Source organism: Puntigrus tetrazona, chromosome 1 (assembly GCF_018831695.1).
Source record: "Puntigrus tetrazona isolate hp1 chromosome 1, ASM1883169v1, whole genome shotgun sequence".
Lineage (NCBI taxonomy): Eukaryota > Metazoa > Chordata > Actinopteri > Cypriniformes > Cyprinidae > Puntigrus > Puntigrus tetrazona.
Genome location: NC_056699.1, coordinates 26614866 through 26635473, shown reverse-complemented (window position 1 = coordinate 26635473; position 20608 = coordinate 26614866). Strand labels below are relative to the sequence as shown.

The following is a 20608-nucleotide window of genomic DNA, read 5'->3' as shown; positions in this document are numbered from 1 at the left end:
GTCTTACCTGAGCTCATTTACATACAGGAGCAAAAACATCAAGAGATTGTGTGCTAAATGATAACACAGATCAATCAGATTTGAATGGTTTTTGGTTTCAAAACAAATGTTGACTAAAAATAGACATTTGGTAGGAAGACCACCATAAAAATGAAGAATACCGACCCTTTAGGCCTGAAACATATGCAAATGCTTAGACCAGGGTTGTCAAACTCAATTTCTGGATGCCCAGTGTCCTGACATTTCATCCTGTCCTTCAGATTTTCATACTAGGGCTTGCCGCGCACACGCACATCAACATTGCATCCTTTTTCTCACGCTGAAAAGCAATATTTAATGTATCTGAATTACTGTAAGGATAGGTTTAGGGTTGGGGTAGGTGTACACATTAATTTAATAGGTAGAAAAAATTATTTATTGTTGGTTTCCAGTAACTGTATAGTCAAAACTATAAATATAACACATAATTACTGTATTTGTGTTACTGTAGGGTTGGGGTAGATTTAGACATTAATCTAATAGGTTTAAAAAAGTATTTATTGTTGATTTCCTGTAACCGCATAGTCAAAACTGTCAGTATAACACATAATTACAGTATTTTCATTACTGTATTTGCGTTACTGTATGGTTGTGGTAAGTGTAGACATCAATAAAACATAATTTGACGTAGCATTTTTCGTTATATAATTGTGTAACCTACTTTTTTTAAAGGCACAATCTGACAAGGTAGAACAAATCAACAGAACACCGGAGCCCTGTGAAACACTAATTAAACACGCTCGATCCAACTAGTCAAGTCCTTCAAGCTTAATTGAAAACTGGATACTATGTGTGTTGGAGCAGGGTTAGAACAAAACTCTGCAGGGCTTCGGTTCTCCAGGAACTGAGTTTGACACCCCTGGATTTGATTGGTTGTACTGCACCAGTACTCAAGGGGGCGATAAAATATCTGTAAGACATGTGGAAGACACGTGACATTGATGCAGCTGCTTTAAACAAGCTGATAGTAACACTTTATGACTTTTTTTTTCAAACTCTTGCTCTGACGTGAACATTTATATGCACAAAACTGCTAAGGCACAATTGGTAATGCTGAGAATGAACTATGAGTGGAGTCCCCTCAGGACACAGTTAGACATGCAATCAAGTTTATTTTGATTAGGGACATGGCCCTTAAAACAACTCACTGCAATAGAATACGATCAGGGTGTGAATACTTTTGCAACGCACTGCACTGAAGGTGCTCAAAGCATAAACATTTACCCAGCGTACAATATTTCCCAGAAAATGTCAATGTGATTAAAGCGGAACCGCAGTCACGGCCGCAGCTATTGTGACTGGAGGGATCCAGTGACTCGGGCCGCTTTGGCTTTATCAGATATGCGCAGATAATTAAGGACAGAGGAAGTGATGGACTGATATTTGGAGTATCCCCTCTTCGTATTGGAGAGATTTTAAAAAGTGAGGACCGTTTGAATAAACATCCCCCTGTCTGTGGTCTTAATGCGGGAAGGGCTGAAGAAATAACATCTTAATTAGAGCGAAACCTGAGGACGCTGAGCTCATAATGAAGAGGATGAGAGGCAAAACCGTGGCGCAGACACACACTCACCAGAGTTAAACAGCACTAATCAGGGTTAAGACAGCAGGTGCAGACAGAATCAAGTCAAGTCACCATTGTGTAGCACTTTTGACATTTCCGATTGTGTCAAAGCAGCTTTACAGAGAATATTGTGCCTAAATAGAGTGTTGTTCTCCTCTGGCCATACAAAACCAGTTTAATTCTAGGATGCAATAACAGATATAAGAAATACTAGTGTATGTTTATATAGAGTGCGTTCTGTCCTTTATGACCCTACCTGAAACGTCCCAGCTAACAGGGAACGTTCCCAAAACATTCTCCAAACGTTGTGTAAATGTTTGTATGAAGCGTTATTTAAATTTTTGGAACGTTCTTACAACGTTCTTGTAACGTCTTCATGTTGTCATTTATTTGACTGAAGACAATTATAAGCCGCTTGTTGTGACGTGGGATTTAATAAAATGGTGGGCGTATATTAACTTAAACTCCTATTTGTGTGCTGATGGGTTTGGCCACATTTTATTTTATGAATTACTTAGACGCTTCATAACATTAGCTTTTAATGTAAAAGGCTTATTAGCCGCGTTCCCGCTGTCGGGGCCAGAAGCTGGTGAGGGCCAGAGTCTGTCACCATCAGGACTTCACCTGGCCTTGCTCTAAAGTAAGGTCAGGAGGCTGACTGAAAATACATGCACTGCTGAAAACTCACCTTCGGACGCCAGTGAGTGTTACTTCCGGTGGGGGTTCGGCTAGCATCTTACAAATATGTCTTTTTAAGGAAACTGTTCCAGTGACGAGCTCTTTCGTTTTTTAGTAGAAACAACAGAAAGAGGGTGGAAAATGTTAATGAAAACTAAATTACTTTTTTTGAGCAAAAAACCCCCAAACTATACCAGGAATTAAGTAAAGCTATAAAAGCATAGTACATGGTTGCTCTGACCCTCTATTACAGTGTTTTTCATCATCGTCGCCCTGTCTTGAAGTTTCTCTCTCATCGACTTGATGTTCGGGGGAATGGAGGCATGTCTTTTCTTCTTTTTTTCAGTGTCCTTTTTCTCTCTCAGGAGTTCCCTCATTTTACTCGGTCCCCATCTATATGCTATTCTTCTTTCTCTATGTCTGCCTTTATTCATGCATCATCTATTCATCTGCTGTCAGCGTGTGCTCTACAAAGAGCAGAATGTGCTTCTTTCAGAAATGTAAGTACATCTCACTCAGCTTTGCCCTTAAGTGTGTTCGGGTGCTCGTGTTTTACTTGAGAGGTTTGAGAGCTTATTGAGTCTTAATGAAGTGGGGCACACACAAGCTTACCTTTTTCAAAGAAAGAACAGTCGCATTAAGGTAAGAACTATTTTTAGTACGTAATACTCACAACAGCCACGTCGCTACTGGGTTACTGATGCAACAGAAAATGAAAAAATAACCCCAAGATCAACCCAAGTTCATCCACTCTAAACCTCAAAGTTTCTAAAAATGGCCAATGGTTTTATTTCCCAAGTCTGTTGAAGTTGTGTGAGAGTTCAAGGGATGAATCATCAGTGATCAGTGATTCTGGTTCACAATAATGATTCATTCGGAAATTGGACTGATCTGGTTCTCAATTTAAAGGGAAATTATCAATATGAATCCATACCTTCAACATATCTAAAGTATATTAGACGTGGAATAAAGTGAATGGTGTATGTCAATTCAACTAGAGCAAAAATACTGTGCAAGACATACTATACAGGCAAAGGTTAACGCGGCTGCAGTGTATTACATTCAAATGTTTGTTTAACTGATGGCATCGCTAATTTCCATCCATTACCCAGAAATCCAAGCATTCAGGATGGGCTCGTGCCGTGTCTGCTTCTAATCTACCTCAGTAAATCCAATCCAAATGTTGTAACGTCTTTACCGATGAGAAGTGGAGAGACAAAAAAATGAGGGGAAAACATGGTGAGAGCCTGAAGGATGAGGAAAGGTCTTAATTGCATTTCCCTTCCTTCATGCAATACGTTGTTCAATAAGCTACTCTGAAATAAATCAATGCATGCTTTCTACAAAAACAAAACCTTATACCTTTTCTAAATAAATCAATGTAAGTAAACCATGACATCTTTAGGAGGGCGTGGGGTGATGTAAGGGACCGTGATATTATTTATTAGCTAGGTCACCTTTATTTCTACAGTGCTTTAGACAACAGGCTACAGATTGTTTCGAAACAGTTGATGATAAACAGGAAAATAGCAGAATCAATTACAGAAACTCAATTATGGTGACAAATGAGATTGTGCAAAGCAGCTCTAAAGTAACAAGTGTCATTATTTAGCTCTAGTCAGTTCAACGTTGATTTAATTCGGTTCAGTGATAAAAGGAAACTAATTATTGCACAATTTTGTATTGTCTGTGTATCTCTGAACACCGTCAGGCCAATTCAGATGTTAAAGGTGACATTTTTGTCATGTATGACTTTCTTCCACAAGTTTTGGTCTTTGGCGCTAATCTATACCGCCGGGCTCCAACAAGTAGATAATCAGCTTAGAAGTAATCCATCTGTGTTGTGCGGCGTTTATGCTATACCAAATCTTCTGAAGCCGAACCATTTACGAAATCTTACCTTTTGTGTTTCAATAAATAAAGACAAACAAAAGCTATTCCTTGAACGATCTGTAAAGAGATGACTAGGGAGCTACTAGCATATCCATTGATTTTTCTTTTTTTTATTTATCGATTTACTTTTGGTCCGGTGAATGTGTTGAAGTCTGATCATCATTCTGTTCGAGAGCACCAAACGGCGAAAGATGAAATGCTCAGAACTTTCCGTTCTGTCCCCTACTTTGGCTCGATGTGAAGCGCTGACCCTGCAGGGGAGACGAGGGGTGTGCGCACTGAAGAGATGAGTCAAAATGACAAGGAAAGAAGAACAAAATGGACTTGCAGCACGAGGTCATTCGTGTTTGTGCAGGGTTTTCACGTTTTAGCTGATCATGTTTATATTGTACCTGTCCGTATCTATCTGTTATACCGTGCATGCAACGGACAAAGAAAAGCGTATATATTATAAAACGTTCACTTTTTACGCTGAGATGAACATATGTTGGCAGTTTGCGTTCACCGATGCCTAAAACACGTCCGCTTCTCTTTGTAATCCCCATAAATCATAAGCAGAGTCTCACAGAATCCGTAAAAGTGACATGACATTTAATAAGCCCCGCCCATGACTCTTGACGGACACTGCCTTGTTAGAAGAAGGCGAGCCACTTTAAAAGCACGCCTGAGCGCTTAAAAGCAGCGTTCCAGAACGTAATGTTTTCTTATTACAGCTATTTTGCTAATAGTGACTTATTAACAGTATAGACAGCAGTAGGTACAGTACATTACGCTGCTGTCACTTACGTAACGTCTGCGCTTTTGACGCTCATGCTCATGTTTTTAACATGAACTTGTTGGAAAGTAGTACTCAAATGTCACATGAAAGCTACTTTCTATGAGTCTGCTTTGGATGTGTGCGCAGCGGTTCATTTGAATTTAAAGAGACATGGACTAAAGCAGCACGATTCTGCTTCCACTCAAAATAGGCATTTTCTAAATGATCCGGCTTATTAAATATGTGGGGTATTTACACATTCTCTCTCGACACCTGAGACATCTTGTAGAAAGGGGGCGTGATGGGTTTGCAACCTTTAAAGGTTTGCAACCTTAACTTTATGCAAAACAGAGCAGGGCATAGACCACAAAGTTGGTCTATGCCCTGCTCTGTTTTGCATAAAGTTGTATAAAAATGGATTGCATAAAAATCAGCCTGGAGAGATTGTCGAATAGTCTAGCAACAATTAAATATTCTCTCGCTACATCCCACTCATTCTTTCCGCCTAATATAATTACAATCAATTTAGCTTCCGTGGGCGGGCGACTCGGGAGTCCCGCTTTAGCTTGCACCTTTTAAAATATCAGAGAATTATTAAAGATCACAGTGTGAGACAGGTGCAGACACCCACACAGATAAACATATACGCTGCTTACTTTCTGGGTGTTTACGTGTCTGGTCTGAGGAGCTTATAATGAATCTCCCGCGGCTAGAGTTGGCCACTTCCGACGAGCGTCCAAAATTCAATATGACAGGGTGCCCTGAAGTGCTGTCCTAAACGAGACTGCACTGTCCGGTTTTGCTTCAGATCAGGTGTAGGCTTTTTCTCGTGGTGGTTTAGATCGGGACGTGGATTTGGATGCTGGTCCTGGATCAGAGGAAAGGGGGACGCCCTCCAGCAGCGCCCTGAAAAGGTCACACAGTTAGGGGTCTTTGTTGAACGGCTGCTTTCATCATCGTCAGGGTGCTTTATTTATATATTATTGATTTCCGTATGAATTCTTATATCGAGTTAATATTATATTTATATTTGTACTGTGACTTTGCCAGAATATATTGGTTATTTCTTTGTATACTTTGTGGACTTTAGTTTTAACCATGAGCCTGCCAGGGACTGCAGATTAAAATGATCTTAAATGGCTAAATATATAATAATAATGTGCACTGTCCCTTTAAAAATATTATCTGGTACAAAATGTTAATTTTGGCCTAGAGTTGTCAATGTTTATTACTGAGTTTATGCCACTTTATCTGTTGGATAAGGGTACATATTGACACACATTGAATGATACGCAAATGCTGGGTTAAAACAACCTGGTTTGGGTTATTTTGGTAACCCAACACCGGGTCAAATATGGACAAACCAAGCGTTAGGTTATTTTAACCCATGCATTTGGGTTACATATTTGACCCAACATGCTAGGTTGATTTAATAACTCAAATTTTGATTGAAAATGACTATTGCTGGCTTATAATGAATAAAAAAATAGGATAGAAATGAAAAAGTAGACACAAAATTACTAGAGACAACAGTAATGATCAAAACGTGAACATTTATTAATAAGTGAAAACAAATTGCATTTTCTATTTTAACTCTATTTTAACTCCTTTACCAAGCATTTTATAAAGTGCATTAAACGGTTCCCTGTTGCTGAAAGAAGCCGATGCCGTGACTTCATAACCTGTAAATAAACAATATTATGTTAAATATTTTAACATCCGAATTAAACGCAATATTATAACGAATAAAGTTTATGTTATGCAGTTCACGCTGTTTTCGTCACGCTGACATCTCGTCTGAGAGATGGAATAAAATGTATACAAACCTTATTTTCACTGGAAAAGGCCCGTTCTCTGAGCACTCGCCGTCTCCTGAGGTGAATGAAAAGCCGTGCTCCGGCTGTAACCCGACAGCTGGGTTAAAGCGACCTCGCTTATTTCGTCAAAGGGTGATTGACACATAATTTATACAACCCACAATAACTGCAATTTCCTATGAGTTTTGAGATATGGCCCACAGTGAGTCATTTTATTTTACGGCTCTACACTTATTCATGGACACCATCAGTCACCGGTCTCCATGTTTTCCAAGTTTCTGTTGGCAGTGAAGCGTATTTGTTGCTGAATGTGAGTTTTATAAAAACACAGACTCTTCTGGGGCCCATGTGTTAAGTGTGTGTCTGTTTGGGTAAGCTTTGATTAAGCAAACAGTGTCTTGCGAAAGTCCCAATCGTTTAAAATAATATTCCCGGGGTTCCTTGTATTACCATAGCAAATTTTGTTTTTTGTTTCCCATTTAGTTTTTAGCGATCCCAAAACTTCAAGCAGCTTAATGATCCTCCAGCATCAAACGATGCATTGGCAGAAAGAGTCCATCGGCAGTGTGCAGAATGAGCAGCAATCAAATCAGCTCCAGGCTCTAGCAGACAGGAAACTCATTTTAGAAAAGAGGAGCGGTTGCTTTTTAATGAGGTTTCCAAGGTTGCTCTTGTTGGGTTTCCAGTTTGGCAGCTTCGTAAATTCTCGAATTCCCCCACGTCGGTTCCAGCGAGTCTGGATTCTGGTGCTTTGACCTTCAGAACGGCCACAGAGTGAAAGGTGCAACTAAAAAAAGATCTCGCAGAGGCGCTTCAGGTGCATCAAAGGTGATTTGTTTAGCTGGCAGCAGCTCCAGTTTCCCATGCAGGAGCATATTCATCAAAAACAGCCGGAATAGAAGCGAACGCGGCGTTATCGGTCTTCGCTGTTGGTGGAGTGAAGAATCTATCAGAGCAGGGACTTATTAGAGCAGGAGCAATGGTGAGAAAGTCCTTCATTTGTTCTGGAGAATGCCGGACATCAGTAAGCTCTCGCTGGATTATCTCAAACATTGGGAATCTTTCCTCTTTGTAGCCTCCTCTGAAAGTTGCGTGCAGAGCGGTTGAGTAAGTTTACTGAGATTTTCGGTTTAGCCAAAAAGATCTAGCAGAAAGATCTCATGGTTGTAAATCATGTCAACACAGGGATCTCTGACCTGCGTCCACTGGTGCGACGAACATCCCATCAACATGAATGCATTACCTCAGATCTCATCACCTCTAGGTTCTCTGGGGTGTTGCAGTCCTCGTCTCTGTGCCAGAAGTTGAAGTTCCTCACAGACACCACTAAATATTCCTCCTCAGAGCAGCAATGAAATGTCCAGATATTGCTCAAGACCTAAGTGTTTGGAGAATGTCTCGAAGTTACTGCCAGACATCTGTGGAAATCATTTGAAGTCTTAATATCAGTCGTAGCTTGATTCAACTCGATTTTGTACCTTTACCTTTTATACAAATCAAGTTTTTTTCTAATTTACTATACCCTAGTAAAAAAAAGACACGAAAAAGACATTGAATGTAGGAAATTATACTTCATTAGTGTTCCCAGGATGTATTTTTGGCAATTCGTTTATGCTGTTGTCAGCTTTAGCTGTTGCCAGGTTTTGGTGTTTATTTTCTGTTCAGTGCTTAAAAATTGCCATTAACTTAGTAATTTTGTGATTTAAAAGCGTTTGATGTCTCATAATAGACTTGTCAGATTGGTGTGTCTGTGCTCTTTAAATCAAATAGTACAGTTTTACTAAGATACCAGGTTATAAAACGCTTGTTTTGAACAGGGATGCACGAGTGTCCCTTTAAAATATATTTTTATGACACCGTGTGTATATTATTTGCTGTTCCCGAGATACACCGTGCTCTTAGTCCTGTTTGCCATGATGCTATAGCATTTGTCTTTTTGTAATTCCATGCCCTAAATCGTATCTTGTTTATTAGTTTTCGGGGCTTGCTTTCCGGTGTTATTGGCTGTCGAATCTTAAGCTAAGATTTGTTGCCGACAGGCTGGAAAATGGTAAGCCGACGAGGGGAGAAGGATGCTTTATTACTTTGCATCTTTGTTTACTTCTGCTGTATGCATGATTTGAGGTCTGTGACAATCCTCTGCTATTTGACACGAAAGGACTTTTCAGGTAAGTGTCTCCTGTCGCAGAGAGAGTTCATCTGAAGGCACTCGAGATACAAAACAACAGAGAAAGCCGGGGATGACAATGTGAAAGTGGATGGAAAACGAAGACGCAAAGAGTCTTTTTATCCTCCCCAGGCGGCTGAATGTGGAATGAGGGAATGTAAAGCGGGAACGGAGACAGAAGGGAGGGAGTTTAATGGAATCACAGGTTGAAAACCTGATTGAGGCGGAACAGAGGAGCCAATGGAGGCAGAGTGAGAAAAGATGAGAATGAGACTCAAGCTGAACAAAAAGTGGTTCATATGCAAAGACTCAACCAAAAACAAACACTACCGTACTGTTTTAACTAACCCTTTCTGGTGTGATGTTGCCCCTGGTATAAGATGGAAACATTTGGCTTGATGCAGCACAATGCAACAGCAATTTACTGGTTTTGCACATAAGCATATAAATTGCATATATCCTGTCAATTTATACCGAGATCAAATAATCTAAAACCGAAAGCGTCAAATAGCCCGTTTCAGTGACGTTTTTCAATAACTCTGCCAGCCATTGCTCAGCGGTTTTGCATGTAGTGCAGATATTAGCATTTTAATTAGATATTAGCATTTTAATTCCATTTAGACTTTCATTTTCATCTCCATTTTCACAATCCTATGTATAAAGAATATACCACCAGTAGTCACTTTAAATAGCATCTTCCTTATCGAGCATGAATAGGTGCTACCCGTTTCAGTCATAAAATCAGGCTAACTGTACCATTACACACTTTTATTGAGCAAAACATATCCCTTTAGGCGAAATAAAATCAAGGTGCAAGACATTTTTTTAAAAAAGCCAACGTAAACATTTTATTGTTAATGAAAAGATACCTTGAGAGCACTATAAGTTGATTGTGCAAGTTCATTATTGTCAACTGTAAGGATACGCAGGGCCTGAATTAATGGTTTGTGCACTGGGGCCTGTACGACACCATTGGACTTTGGATTATAATCATAATTTCTTAAATATTTTCATGTCTTAGCAGCTAGTAATTGAAACCGGTGAGAACCAGATTCAAACACTGATCGTACGACCGACATTTTGTTTTCTCTTGCAGCAGATGTGCGTGCACTTCCACTCGTGAAGGTTTAGGACTGTATATAAAGATTGATTAGTCACATGACATTCAGAGGCGCAAAAGGTTATGCCGTCTTGGGCAATATGGCAGGTTTTAAATTGCGTGCTACGAGGTGGTCCTGCGCAAGCCAAGCCGCTGTCATCGAGATGAATGCGAAACGCTAGCAGACCAGCTCTCTCCAGATGTTACAGACCTCCTTAAAGGCAGTGCCATTCAAGTCAGATCTGGTTATTGCTAATTAAAGATGTATCGTGTTAAAACAGCGACGATGCCTGACAAAACCCAAAAGTCACCTCGCTAAAAAATCACACATGAGAAAAGAACGCAAGAAAAACCAAGAACAAATGGCTAATGATTATACTTTTATTTAGACGTATGTACAACTTAAATATCTGATTCTCACTTGATGAGGTCTGGTGCTTGATTTCATAAGTAACAATGGCATAATAATGGCTGTTCAAGCGTCAGCAATGAGCCATCGATATAGATTTCTGATATAAAGTTTTAAGAGTGCAATACACGGTCTCTTTCAGGAAACTGTATATTTCATATATTTCTACATTTTCTCACACGGATATCCCGATAAGGATGGCGAAACTAATGAAGAGTGAGCAATCATTAAAAAGTAACGTTAAGACCAACAACATGACATTTGCTCAGCGTTTCTTCAGCGCGGAGTGATTGGTCAATACGTCATTCACAGTTTCACACGCCCAACGAGTCTTGAATCAAACGAGTCTTTGGGTTTAATAGAAGAAGCTGAAGTATCGATCGCAAAGCTTGCTGGCTGACATGAACAGGCCTAAAACACGCCTGCTGAATTATGAGTGTCATCAAAGTTTATATCAGAGGCACATTTAGCATTAACCAAGCAATGCACATTCTTCATATCGCTTTTATGAACAGCTAAACACACGAGGAACGCTTGCACGCTGTCGCACGAGGAAGATCTCTAGAAACTTCCACCGATGGCGAGGAAGGGTGGCAGCGAACGCCAAACGGGTTTTTTTTTTTTTTTTTGTTTTCTGCAAATGAGACCGTTTGTACATCAAACATCAATAGAAATGACTTAAGAAAGGCAATGATAAGGTTCGTTGGTGTGTTTTTTCCATTACACTGGCAGTAACTTTTACGATATTATCACGTAGTGGCATAAAAGTGTACTTAAATGTAAACCATATGAATATACTTATAAACATTTAACAATGAGGACGAGGCTAAACGACGAAGAAAGCGAACAACAGGTTGTGTCTCTAAGGCATCCACGGACGCCTCGCAGGTTTTTTTTTAACGTCTGCTAGTTTGATCTGGGACAAGAAAAGGCACTTTGCTACATTTGGCAGAAAGCAGAGGACAGTTTAAACATGTCAGTACGGATCAGGAAAGGCCATCTTGACCCTCGGACTCGACAAGCGTTGAACACCACACCCTAAAGGACTTAGAAAAAAACCCTCCCGGTTTCCACAGATTCCCATCCCCTTCTGACATGTGAAAATGTTCAGTTGGCTAGGATCCTGCCGTCCAGAAGCAATCCATCAAGCCTCGCTCTACCTGTCAGCTCAAGTCCCCAGATGAAGAAAGGGAAGTTTCTGCCCGGAGATGAGGCGCTCCCAGCGTGTCGAGGGTCGGCGGCCGCTCTCCATCCACTCGCTCCGTAAGGCCGCTGACCTCCGGAAAAAGATATCTACAGAAACAACTGGTTTGCCTCGCAGATGTTCGGTTGTCAATTACAAGCGCTGCCACCTACATGCTGCGACCCAGTTTAGTTGCTCTGCAGTGGTGCATGTTTGGTGTGCGGTTATCAGTGTTTTAGGCACACCTTTCTCTGCTATTATAGTTTTCCGTCACATTTTGAATTAGACTTTGTATTTTCTGTATTTAAGTTCGAGTAGCTCTGATGTGTTTTGGTCATGTGTTATTTATTTCAAAAATATCTATAGTTATCACATATCTCCTATGTTATATTTTAGCGCTTCAACTCAAACTAAATGAAAATGAGAAATTTTGCCCGTGCTACAGCAAGTTATTTCAAGAAAATATATTTTTGTGGTCTTAATTTCAGTTGCCGCGTTGATTTGTTAAACTGGTTTTATCTTGGAGTTGGAATAATTTAGATCTGTAAAAGGGAATATTAATAATAACTGTGCGTTGATCATAGGGTTGTTAATATTATTATATATAATATAGAGTTTCCATCGAACTTGGACTTCTGTTGCACTTTTTCTAGTTTTTGCTGAACTCCCGAAGGAACACAGCGTATTAGTCTGGAGCTGTGAAGGACACCGGGATACGCTCCCAATCAGTGTAGCAGGTACATATAATATATAGTGTGTGTGTGTGTGTTTTTTTTTTGTTCACCTCACATCAATCATTTGATTGCAGAGGAGAAAGAAAAGGTTATTTTGTGGTTAATGCAGGAAAATTGATCGAATGTTTCTGTTTTGAAGATTGTGTGTGTGTGTGTGTGTGTGTGTGTGTGTGTGTGTGTGTGTGTGTGTGTGTGTGTGTGTGTGTGTGTGTGAAAAGCAATATACCAACGTTCATCATCTCAAAATCCCCTTCACTTGCATCTGAAGTCCTGTCTCTCTTCTAAATCCCTCTCCTGTTTCTTTTTCATCCTTTCTTAAAACTCTTTAAAAGTCGGGCTCCAAAAAAAGCCAGAGACCACGTTGAAAATCTGTGATTCAAAATGATTTTAAACCAGAAAATAAAAAGGTGTTTTCTGCGATTTAAATTTTTTTTTAAACGAATAAAGGAGATTTCAGACTTCTTCTTAGGTCAGGAAAGTCAGGCTTTGCACTTAATCATTAAAGGAAAACACAAAAATTGTTTTGCTAATATTATATTCCATGCAGGAAGGATCGGATTAAATTATACAAATACAAAACAGATTTTCACTGGTGGCCTCAGACTCGAGGTTCGCAAATAGCGTGTTACGAATTCCCAAATAATAATTCTTAAGCTGATTTTAGAGCATTTAAATTCAACATAGGTATTTCCAGGCCGTTTCAAAATTCCTGATATTCCCAGGCTTCCATGAAGACCCTGGTGTTTCCAGCACACGCTGCACCCTCCACCCAGAAAGTATCCTGGCATTGTTCTGGACGACCCTCACGACCAGCCGGGGTCACAGGTCACGGCTGGAGCTGGGCGTGGCGACAGCGGGCACCGGGTGGAGGCTGAGCTCTGCTGCGCGGGAGGGCGGGGTCACCGGCACGTTCAGGGGCGTGGCTTGAGGCTCAGGCCACACCTTCCGCAAAAAGCCAGGAGGAGAGACAGGCAGACAGACAGACAAATTGAAGGGGTGAACGGAGAGACGAGAGAGCACAGGAAAGGAGACGAAATAAAGATGGAAACGACAGACAGAGAGAGAAACAGCGTTTAGAGAGTGGACTGGCCAATGATCTGGGGTCTTGCAGGCTGAGACGCGGGGTCTTTCTCAGACGCGCTCATGCAAGACTGTAACTGCAGATCCTGCAGAAACACAGAACAGGACAGACAGTGGCACCTCTGCACTGCTGCGTGTGTGTCCATCATGCTGTTTTCAGGTTTACAAAATAATGATGCAGCGATGGAAATTACGCCATTAGTTATTGCAGACCCAGTTTGTTCAGCTTTTCTCTGTTTTGTGTTCCACCGAGGAAGCTTTGGAACGACACCATGGTGAGTAAATAATGACAGAAGTACGTTTTTAGGCGAACTGTCCCTTTAAATTGCACTTGTAAAAACAGAGGCCTAACAAGCACAGCCTTCGCCCCTTCTGCTTCCCATTTTTTTGCCGTTTTCATGTCTCTCTTCCTGTTTCTCGTTCTGTAGAATAACATGTTCTTTCTGGTGCACAATGTGCTTCTAATTCAGCCTCTGAGATTCCCTGCTGCTACTCTTTAAAACTGAGAGAGAGACAGATGGAGAAAAAATAACCCATTTCCTGTGGAATGACAGCAGAGATGGACGCAGGATCTGTGAAGCTCTATTAAAACTAGCCTGCATTTCCAAAGACGTGAGAGACACAAGACTAAATATAGAAAACTAATTAAAGTTATTCCACTGTTTTTCAACTTAAGTATATATAAACTGTTTGCATAATACGTTGCATATGTTAAGTATTATATAATTATTTTGTATACATATACTATATATATATATATATATATATATATATATATATATATATATAAAAGTTAAAAGCGCTATATAAATAAAGGTGATTGGTTGATATGTGTAATGTATTATACAAACAATTTCATTTATTAAAATCTTACAGTTTTATTTTTATTATATTAATATAATATGAATGCAAATTACATTCATAGGACACAATTAAATAAATAAATGTAATTATAAATTGTAATATTATTTAGAATATATATATATATATATATATATATATATATATATATATATATATATATATATATATATATATATATAGTTATTTAATGCAATATATTTATTAGATTTATTCAAATTGAAAACCTTTCCATTTCACGAAAAAAAAAAAAATTGGCCCAATTTGTCCATTAGCTGAATCTACGTAATGCTTCCAGTTCTTTTTTTATTCATCTATCCAGAGAGATTTGTTGCTCTGAAAACTTCGAGTGGTAATGATTGGTTCTCAGTTCAAGATCAGCAGGTTTAAAGGGCCATTTTTTCTTCTTCTTTGTAAACATGCAGAACGGAGCCAAATTGGCCAGCAGTGCTGCGCTGCCAGTGAAAAAGGGCTAAAAGAGAGAGAGCGAATGTGTGTTTTGTGTCTCCAGCAATCAGATTGAGTATCAGTCAAGGCAGGGAAAGCCAGTCTGCCACAGAGAGAGACATTAGAGCTCATATCAGCTCCGCAAATGCAGAAATGGCTAAAAGGGACTGGCTTTTCCCCATTGATCAGATGCTGTGATGTCCATCAAAGGCAAGGAATTCGTCAGTCCTACAGATCTGATTCAGTCTCTAGAGCCGTATGGCTCTGATTTCCCCACTGAATGAACTATGGGATCGTCTGATCTCACTCCCGGAAGGACACTCTTATAATACACTCACATTTCTACACACACACACACATTCTTGTACTCCCTTACGGTTTACTTGGTCAAGCTGAACCATAACACAGAGGAATACATTTCATCATCTCTTCTACTAGGGCGAAAGAATATGATAAAACAGAACTGGTAAAAAATGGGTATGTATAACGATAGTTTCAACAACTTCAAATGTGCTGAAACTGAAAGCCGGTAATATAGTTTTTAATAAAACTACGCTATTTTTTTTTTTTACATATTACATAGCATTTTACGTTGTCTGAAGAATTATTTCTTAGCTCCAAATGAAAAAAAATCAACAATTTTAATGATTTTCAAAATTAAAAAATGTAGGTGATGTCAAATAACTATGTAGTAATATTTAAATAATAAATAACTAATTATATATATGTGTATATATATATATATATATATATATATATATATATATATTTGTTCATTATAATAACATTTGCCATAAATATATATTGTTCATTTTTCTTACATAGTAGGTGTAAACATAAAAAAAAACACTAACACTTTGTTACACCTATTAGTTTTCTTGCATGTTACCAGAATATTAGCTGTTTATTAGTGCTGATTAAACTCATATTAATGCCTTACTCTACACAACCTAATTCTACCCGGTGCCTAAACTTAACAACTACCCCGCTAACTATTAATAAGCAGCACATTTCATAGTTCATAGTGAACCAGTGTGACTTATTCTAAAGCGTTACCAAAAGTACATACGAACGTATTAATGGCAAAAACCCTTTTGTGATATAAAACGAATCGTTGATGTAAGAATTTGGCCCTTTCTTTCTTTCTTTTTGCATTCACTTCCTTCTTCTTTCCCTCACAAACACACACAGATTCTAATATGCATGGACATTGGGAATGTTTATTGGGAACATATGAGTAGTGTTGTCCCTAAGGGCACTAAGGGGGTTAGGACTGATGGACAGGAAGACACACACACACACACACACACTCTCTCTCACTCCATTTGCTTCTCAGTAAATCAATTTCACTGAGATTGTCTCTTTGGGGAGAGAGGAAGGAGCAACATGTTGGCAGCTGTATCGAATGTAAAATTCTCAGCATGGTTGTAATCTACAGAGAACTCACGAACACACCAGCAAAAGGCAAAAAACAACCGGCCCTAATGGTACCGTCTGGTTTTCTTTACATTTACTCACCCCCACGTCGCTCCAAAACCTTCGGTGGAACACTATCAAGTACATCATGTGACTGAAATTCTTCAAGTCTTCTAAACTGTTCTGGTTGTTTCGTATGCATTGATTGTTAGAAGAGATTATGATGTGAAAACTTAAAAACATTTTTGGGGGGTTAACTGTGCCTTAAATTTCGAGAACGTTCAGCAACACACAATGAGCAAATCTTTAACATTAGCTGTTTAATATTCTCAGTTATGCCATGTTTGCTCGGGTCATTTAAGTAGTATTAATGTATGCAACTTTTGATTTTAATAATTAATTAATAAATGTTAAAATTGTTAGTTCACGTAGCAAATGCAACCTTATTTTTTTTAAGTAAAGAAAATATTTTTGTAGTTATTTTAAGTTATCTAATACATTCAACATATTAGACATATGTTTAAAGGTATATTTACGCATTTTTTTTTAGTGTTTTAGAGTTTTTGCTCATCATTTTGAAGCGTCCATATACCTGAAGTGATGTTAAAGTGGTGAAATTTCATACGGATCAACAAAAATGGCCATAGTTTTCTTGTCAGTTTGTAAAAAAAAAAAAAACTATGCATCAACGACTCCACTACGATTTCCACAAATTCGATTTTTTTGTAGTCTACGCAGTAATATAATTGTTTTAAAAAACATATTCAAAAGTTCACAGGCACAAGCAGATTCATTTCATACTAAGTGTGCAATTAAACTTTTCATCTAAAACTTTTCCGTCAAACGATTAATCACAAATAAACGTTTTTCATCATGCATAAATATACTTTATATATAAACTCAACGTATTTTTCTTAAATATATGCATGCGTGTATTCATTTATACATAATAAATACACTCAGTACGCATACATATATTATGCAAAGTAAAACCTTTGCGATTAATTGTTTGACGACGCTACTTTTTATTTAAGCGTAGGCCTGAAATCAACCTTCAACAGAATCGTCAGACTCACGTGAAATATGTGAGGAGTCACTGTACCTGGCTGCCCTGGACGTGTCCGTTAAAGTCATTGTTCCGGGGCGTCAGAAAGGTATCGTGGGTCGTGGTTTTCTCCGTCCGCGGCACGCTGGGCTCTCCGTCCTCCACGCCGTTGGCCTTGCGCACGCACAGCACCTTCCGGAAGCTCTGCTTGAAGTTGTCGGACAGGAAGCCGTAGAGCAGCGGATTGGCGCAGCTGTTCGCGTACGACAGGATGACGGCGAAAAAATACACCCCCGCCATCACGCTGCTCTCCGGGAGAATGAACACCAGGTTCACGATGTTGATGATGTAGAACGGCAGCCAGCAGAGGACGAACACCACCACGATCACCACCACCATGCGGGTCACCTTCCGCTCGGAGCGCCTGCGCTTCGTGAATCCCGCCCGCGCCCCGGACGACTTCACCTTGACGACGATGAGCAGGTAGCACATGCAGATGACCAGCAGGGGGCCGAAGAAGCCGAGCGTCGCCGTGTAGAGGATGAACGCCGTCGACCAAACGTCTCGCGGCTCCGGCCAGCTCATGTTGCACGAGTTAAACATGTCCTGAACGTCGGAGAATATCACCACGGGGAGGACGACGATGAATGAGAACGCCCACACCGCCGCGCTAACCGCTTTGGCGACTCGCGGCCGGCGCCACCTAGTGGAGCGGATGGGATGCACTACGGCTAAATAGCGGTCGATGCTCATCACCGTCAGACAGAAGATGCTGGTGAACTGATTTAGCGAGTCCGCCGTCATGACGACGCGGCACAGGAACGAGCCGAACGGCCAGTAGGAAAGCACGTTTTGCGTCGTGAGGAACGGGAGGCCCAAAATGTACAGCTCGTCGGCCACGGCCAGGTTCAAAATGTAGATGTTCGTAACCGTTTTCATTTTAGCGTAGCGCAGGACCACGTAGATGGCCAGCGTGTTGCCGGTGAGTCCAACGATGAACACGGTGAACGATATGACTGCGGTAACCATCGTGCTGCTCCCTTGAAACGGCATGCTCTGATCGGACACGTTGCCCGTGTAATTCCCAACTGGGCTTCCTGAAAATCCCAGTCCAAAAGAGGAGGCGTTATAATCCCCTGGGATTGGCCCAGCCCACCCGGATTGGTTTAATGACTGCATTCTGGGTCTGGGATGGACAGAAAGATAGAAATTAGGATGAGTGACTGAGAGAGCGTATAAAGAAGCAATGAATCCATGGCAGCTCAGTGGAAAGGAACATAGTTTCTCTTTATGTGTTTGTAAGACTCGAGAATACGGCTCGTGTTCATTTAATGCGCTCGAGATGGCTTGTTTTACAGTGAGAGATCAGAGAGACTGAATCATTGCAGATGATCACACCTCGGCTATAAAGATCTGAGCCAAAACAGCAAACCCACACAAGGAGACTGAAGTGACACAACGCACACACGCACATCTCTCCGTCGCTTTCTGCCTCCTGGTTTATGTCTCTCCTCAGTGTTGCATAGCGGCATGCGTTCGTGCATTAAAAACTATATTAAACAGCTTGGTTTAAAAAACACTATACTTAACATCCAACCATCCAGAGGCCAAACGCGGTTAACTACTGCAACAAAAAAAATTTCAATGGCGTTTGATTGATTCTGCCATTTATCCTATATTAGCACAGAGTTCAATTTCCACAGTCTGTTTTCTCCGAATTAGACCACGGTCGACCCCAAACCAGCACAGAACATAATCTAAGAGAGCTGATTGATTTCAGTTAACCTACAACTACATTTTATACATTTTATGTTTTCCTTTTTATTGCCATAGACTACCGTCACATCTCAGTAGGCAGTTACATTCTCTAGCAAAACAAGATGTATTAAATCTATTAAATCGTTTCTGTAAATTCTCACCGTCAAACCCTAAAATAGTTTTTAATACACTACAATTACAATTATATGCGTTTAGACAAGAGCCAAGAAAGTATATGCTAACTATAGGTTTGAACTGAAGCCAAGAGGCAAAGTTGGGGGCAACTTGTCACATATGTATACATTTATGCAATATCCTCCATAACACTAGTTTCATTTTTTTCTGTACGCACTTCACTGCTGGTCTATGCAACTCAACGCATTTACCAGCGGGGGAAAAATCATGCGTAAAGACGCGTTGAGGTTCGACTGACTACTAAAACCTTTTCTTTCAAACTATCTGATCTCACCTTGATGAAATCAGCTCGAAGTCGCACGAGACAGCGATAAGAACAACGTGTACCGGGCATTCTTGCTCGGTTGCATTCTTAAGAGACTTTTTATGTTTTTTTTTTGTTTTTTTGGAGAAATTGTGCGTAAGTAACTGCGTAATAACTAAAACGCGCATTTTACGTTATTACTCTGTAACGACATTAAAACGAAACCAACGGGGTATGCTATTAAAAGTGCATTATTGGCCACTCTAATAAAAAAAATTATAATAATTTTTTTTATTTTGCGCAACGTCCCACACGAGTCCTATATACGAAACCAGCCCCGAATTAAGTTATATTTGCAGTTAATAGGCTACTGCCCTAACATTCCCTAACTTAGATGAAACTAAATAAACCAAAACCTCAGTCTGAAACGGCAAACTGCGCTTACCCGGATCAGTGAGACGCGGCAAGCTGTGAAACGATCCTCGGAGGAGACGAGAAGAGTAGATGAAGATTAAAAACACGGGGAAACATGGTGCAGGTTAAATCTGTCCGCAGCGGTGTCTGTCGAATTAGCTTGGCGCGCGCGCGCTCCCGCAGCAGTGTGCAGCCTCGCGACAGGTGATGGCATCTGCTGCCCGACTCACTCCGAGACCCAGCTAAACCTGGAGAGAGAGGGAGAGAGAGAGAGAGAGAGAGAGAGAGAGAGAGAGAGAGAGAGAGAGAGAGAGAGAGATCTCCAGTCGCAGCCGATCATCCCACAGCGCAATAATTCTTTCACCCGAACATTTTCCAGGCTGAAAAATACCCGATGCTTCCAATTGCATGGGTTCCAATTACAGTTTAGCATATTCAAATTCCACATGCAACAGAGCCAATTAAAGTTCATGCGCAGTCTCAGCTCCTCCCCCTTTGGCCTTATATGGCTCATCGCAGAACGTAAACAAAGTTCGCGGGTGAAACGGTTTGAACGTTTACGTTTGTGTTTGATCCTAATAGAAGCTTGTTAGAAGGCGCGTGACGGTGTGCATGAAGGGCATGACCTGGAGGTTTTTTGACCAGCAGTACATTAGCCACGTTTAAATATAGGCTAAAGTTATTTTTACAGTTTCTTAAGAAAGTATAAGTAACGTTACTGTTTTCAAACGTGATTCCTTTAAGGTGAGTGGTTGTCGTCAGGGAGCGATTGGTTTATTGGTGCTTCATCCTCTTTATTCCTCAATGA

At 40.2% G+C, this 20608-nt stretch overlaps 1 protein-coding gene across 2 annotated transcripts; it reads right to left on the bottom strand.

Annotated features, from left to right (window-relative positions):
- Nucleotides 1-12495: 12495 nt before the first annotated feature.
- On the bottom strand, nt 12496-20182 carry LOC122351382 (somatostatin receptor type 5). Of its 2 annotated transcripts, none has more exons than XM_043248431.1 (3): nt 19832-20182; nt 17247-18375; nt 12496-13506 (listed from the first exon to the last, which is right to left on the bottom strand). In XM_043248431.1, exons 2-3 carry the CDS (start codon nt 18366-18368, stop codon nt 13414-13416), a joined length of 1215 nt encoding a protein of 404 aa, XP_043104366.1. In that variant the 5' UTR covers nt 18369-18375; nt 19832-20182; the 3' UTR covers nt 12496-13413. The 2 variants fall into 2 exon arrangements, with proteins under 2 accessions (XP_043104366.1, XP_043104358.1); XM_043248423.1 differs by having other exon boundaries at nt 12496-13282.
- Nucleotides 20183-20608: the final 426 nt, after the last annotated feature.

Coding starts and splice junctions, on each gene's coding strand:
- LOC122351382 (XM_043248423.1), bottom strand. CDS start 18,368: ATGCAGTCATTAAACCAATCCGGGTGGGCTGGGCCAATCCCAGGGGAT. Junction 13,283..17,246: donor GACACGTCCAGGGCAGCCAG/GTACAGTGACTC, acceptor TTTTTGCGGAAG/GTGTGGCCTGAGCCTCAAGC.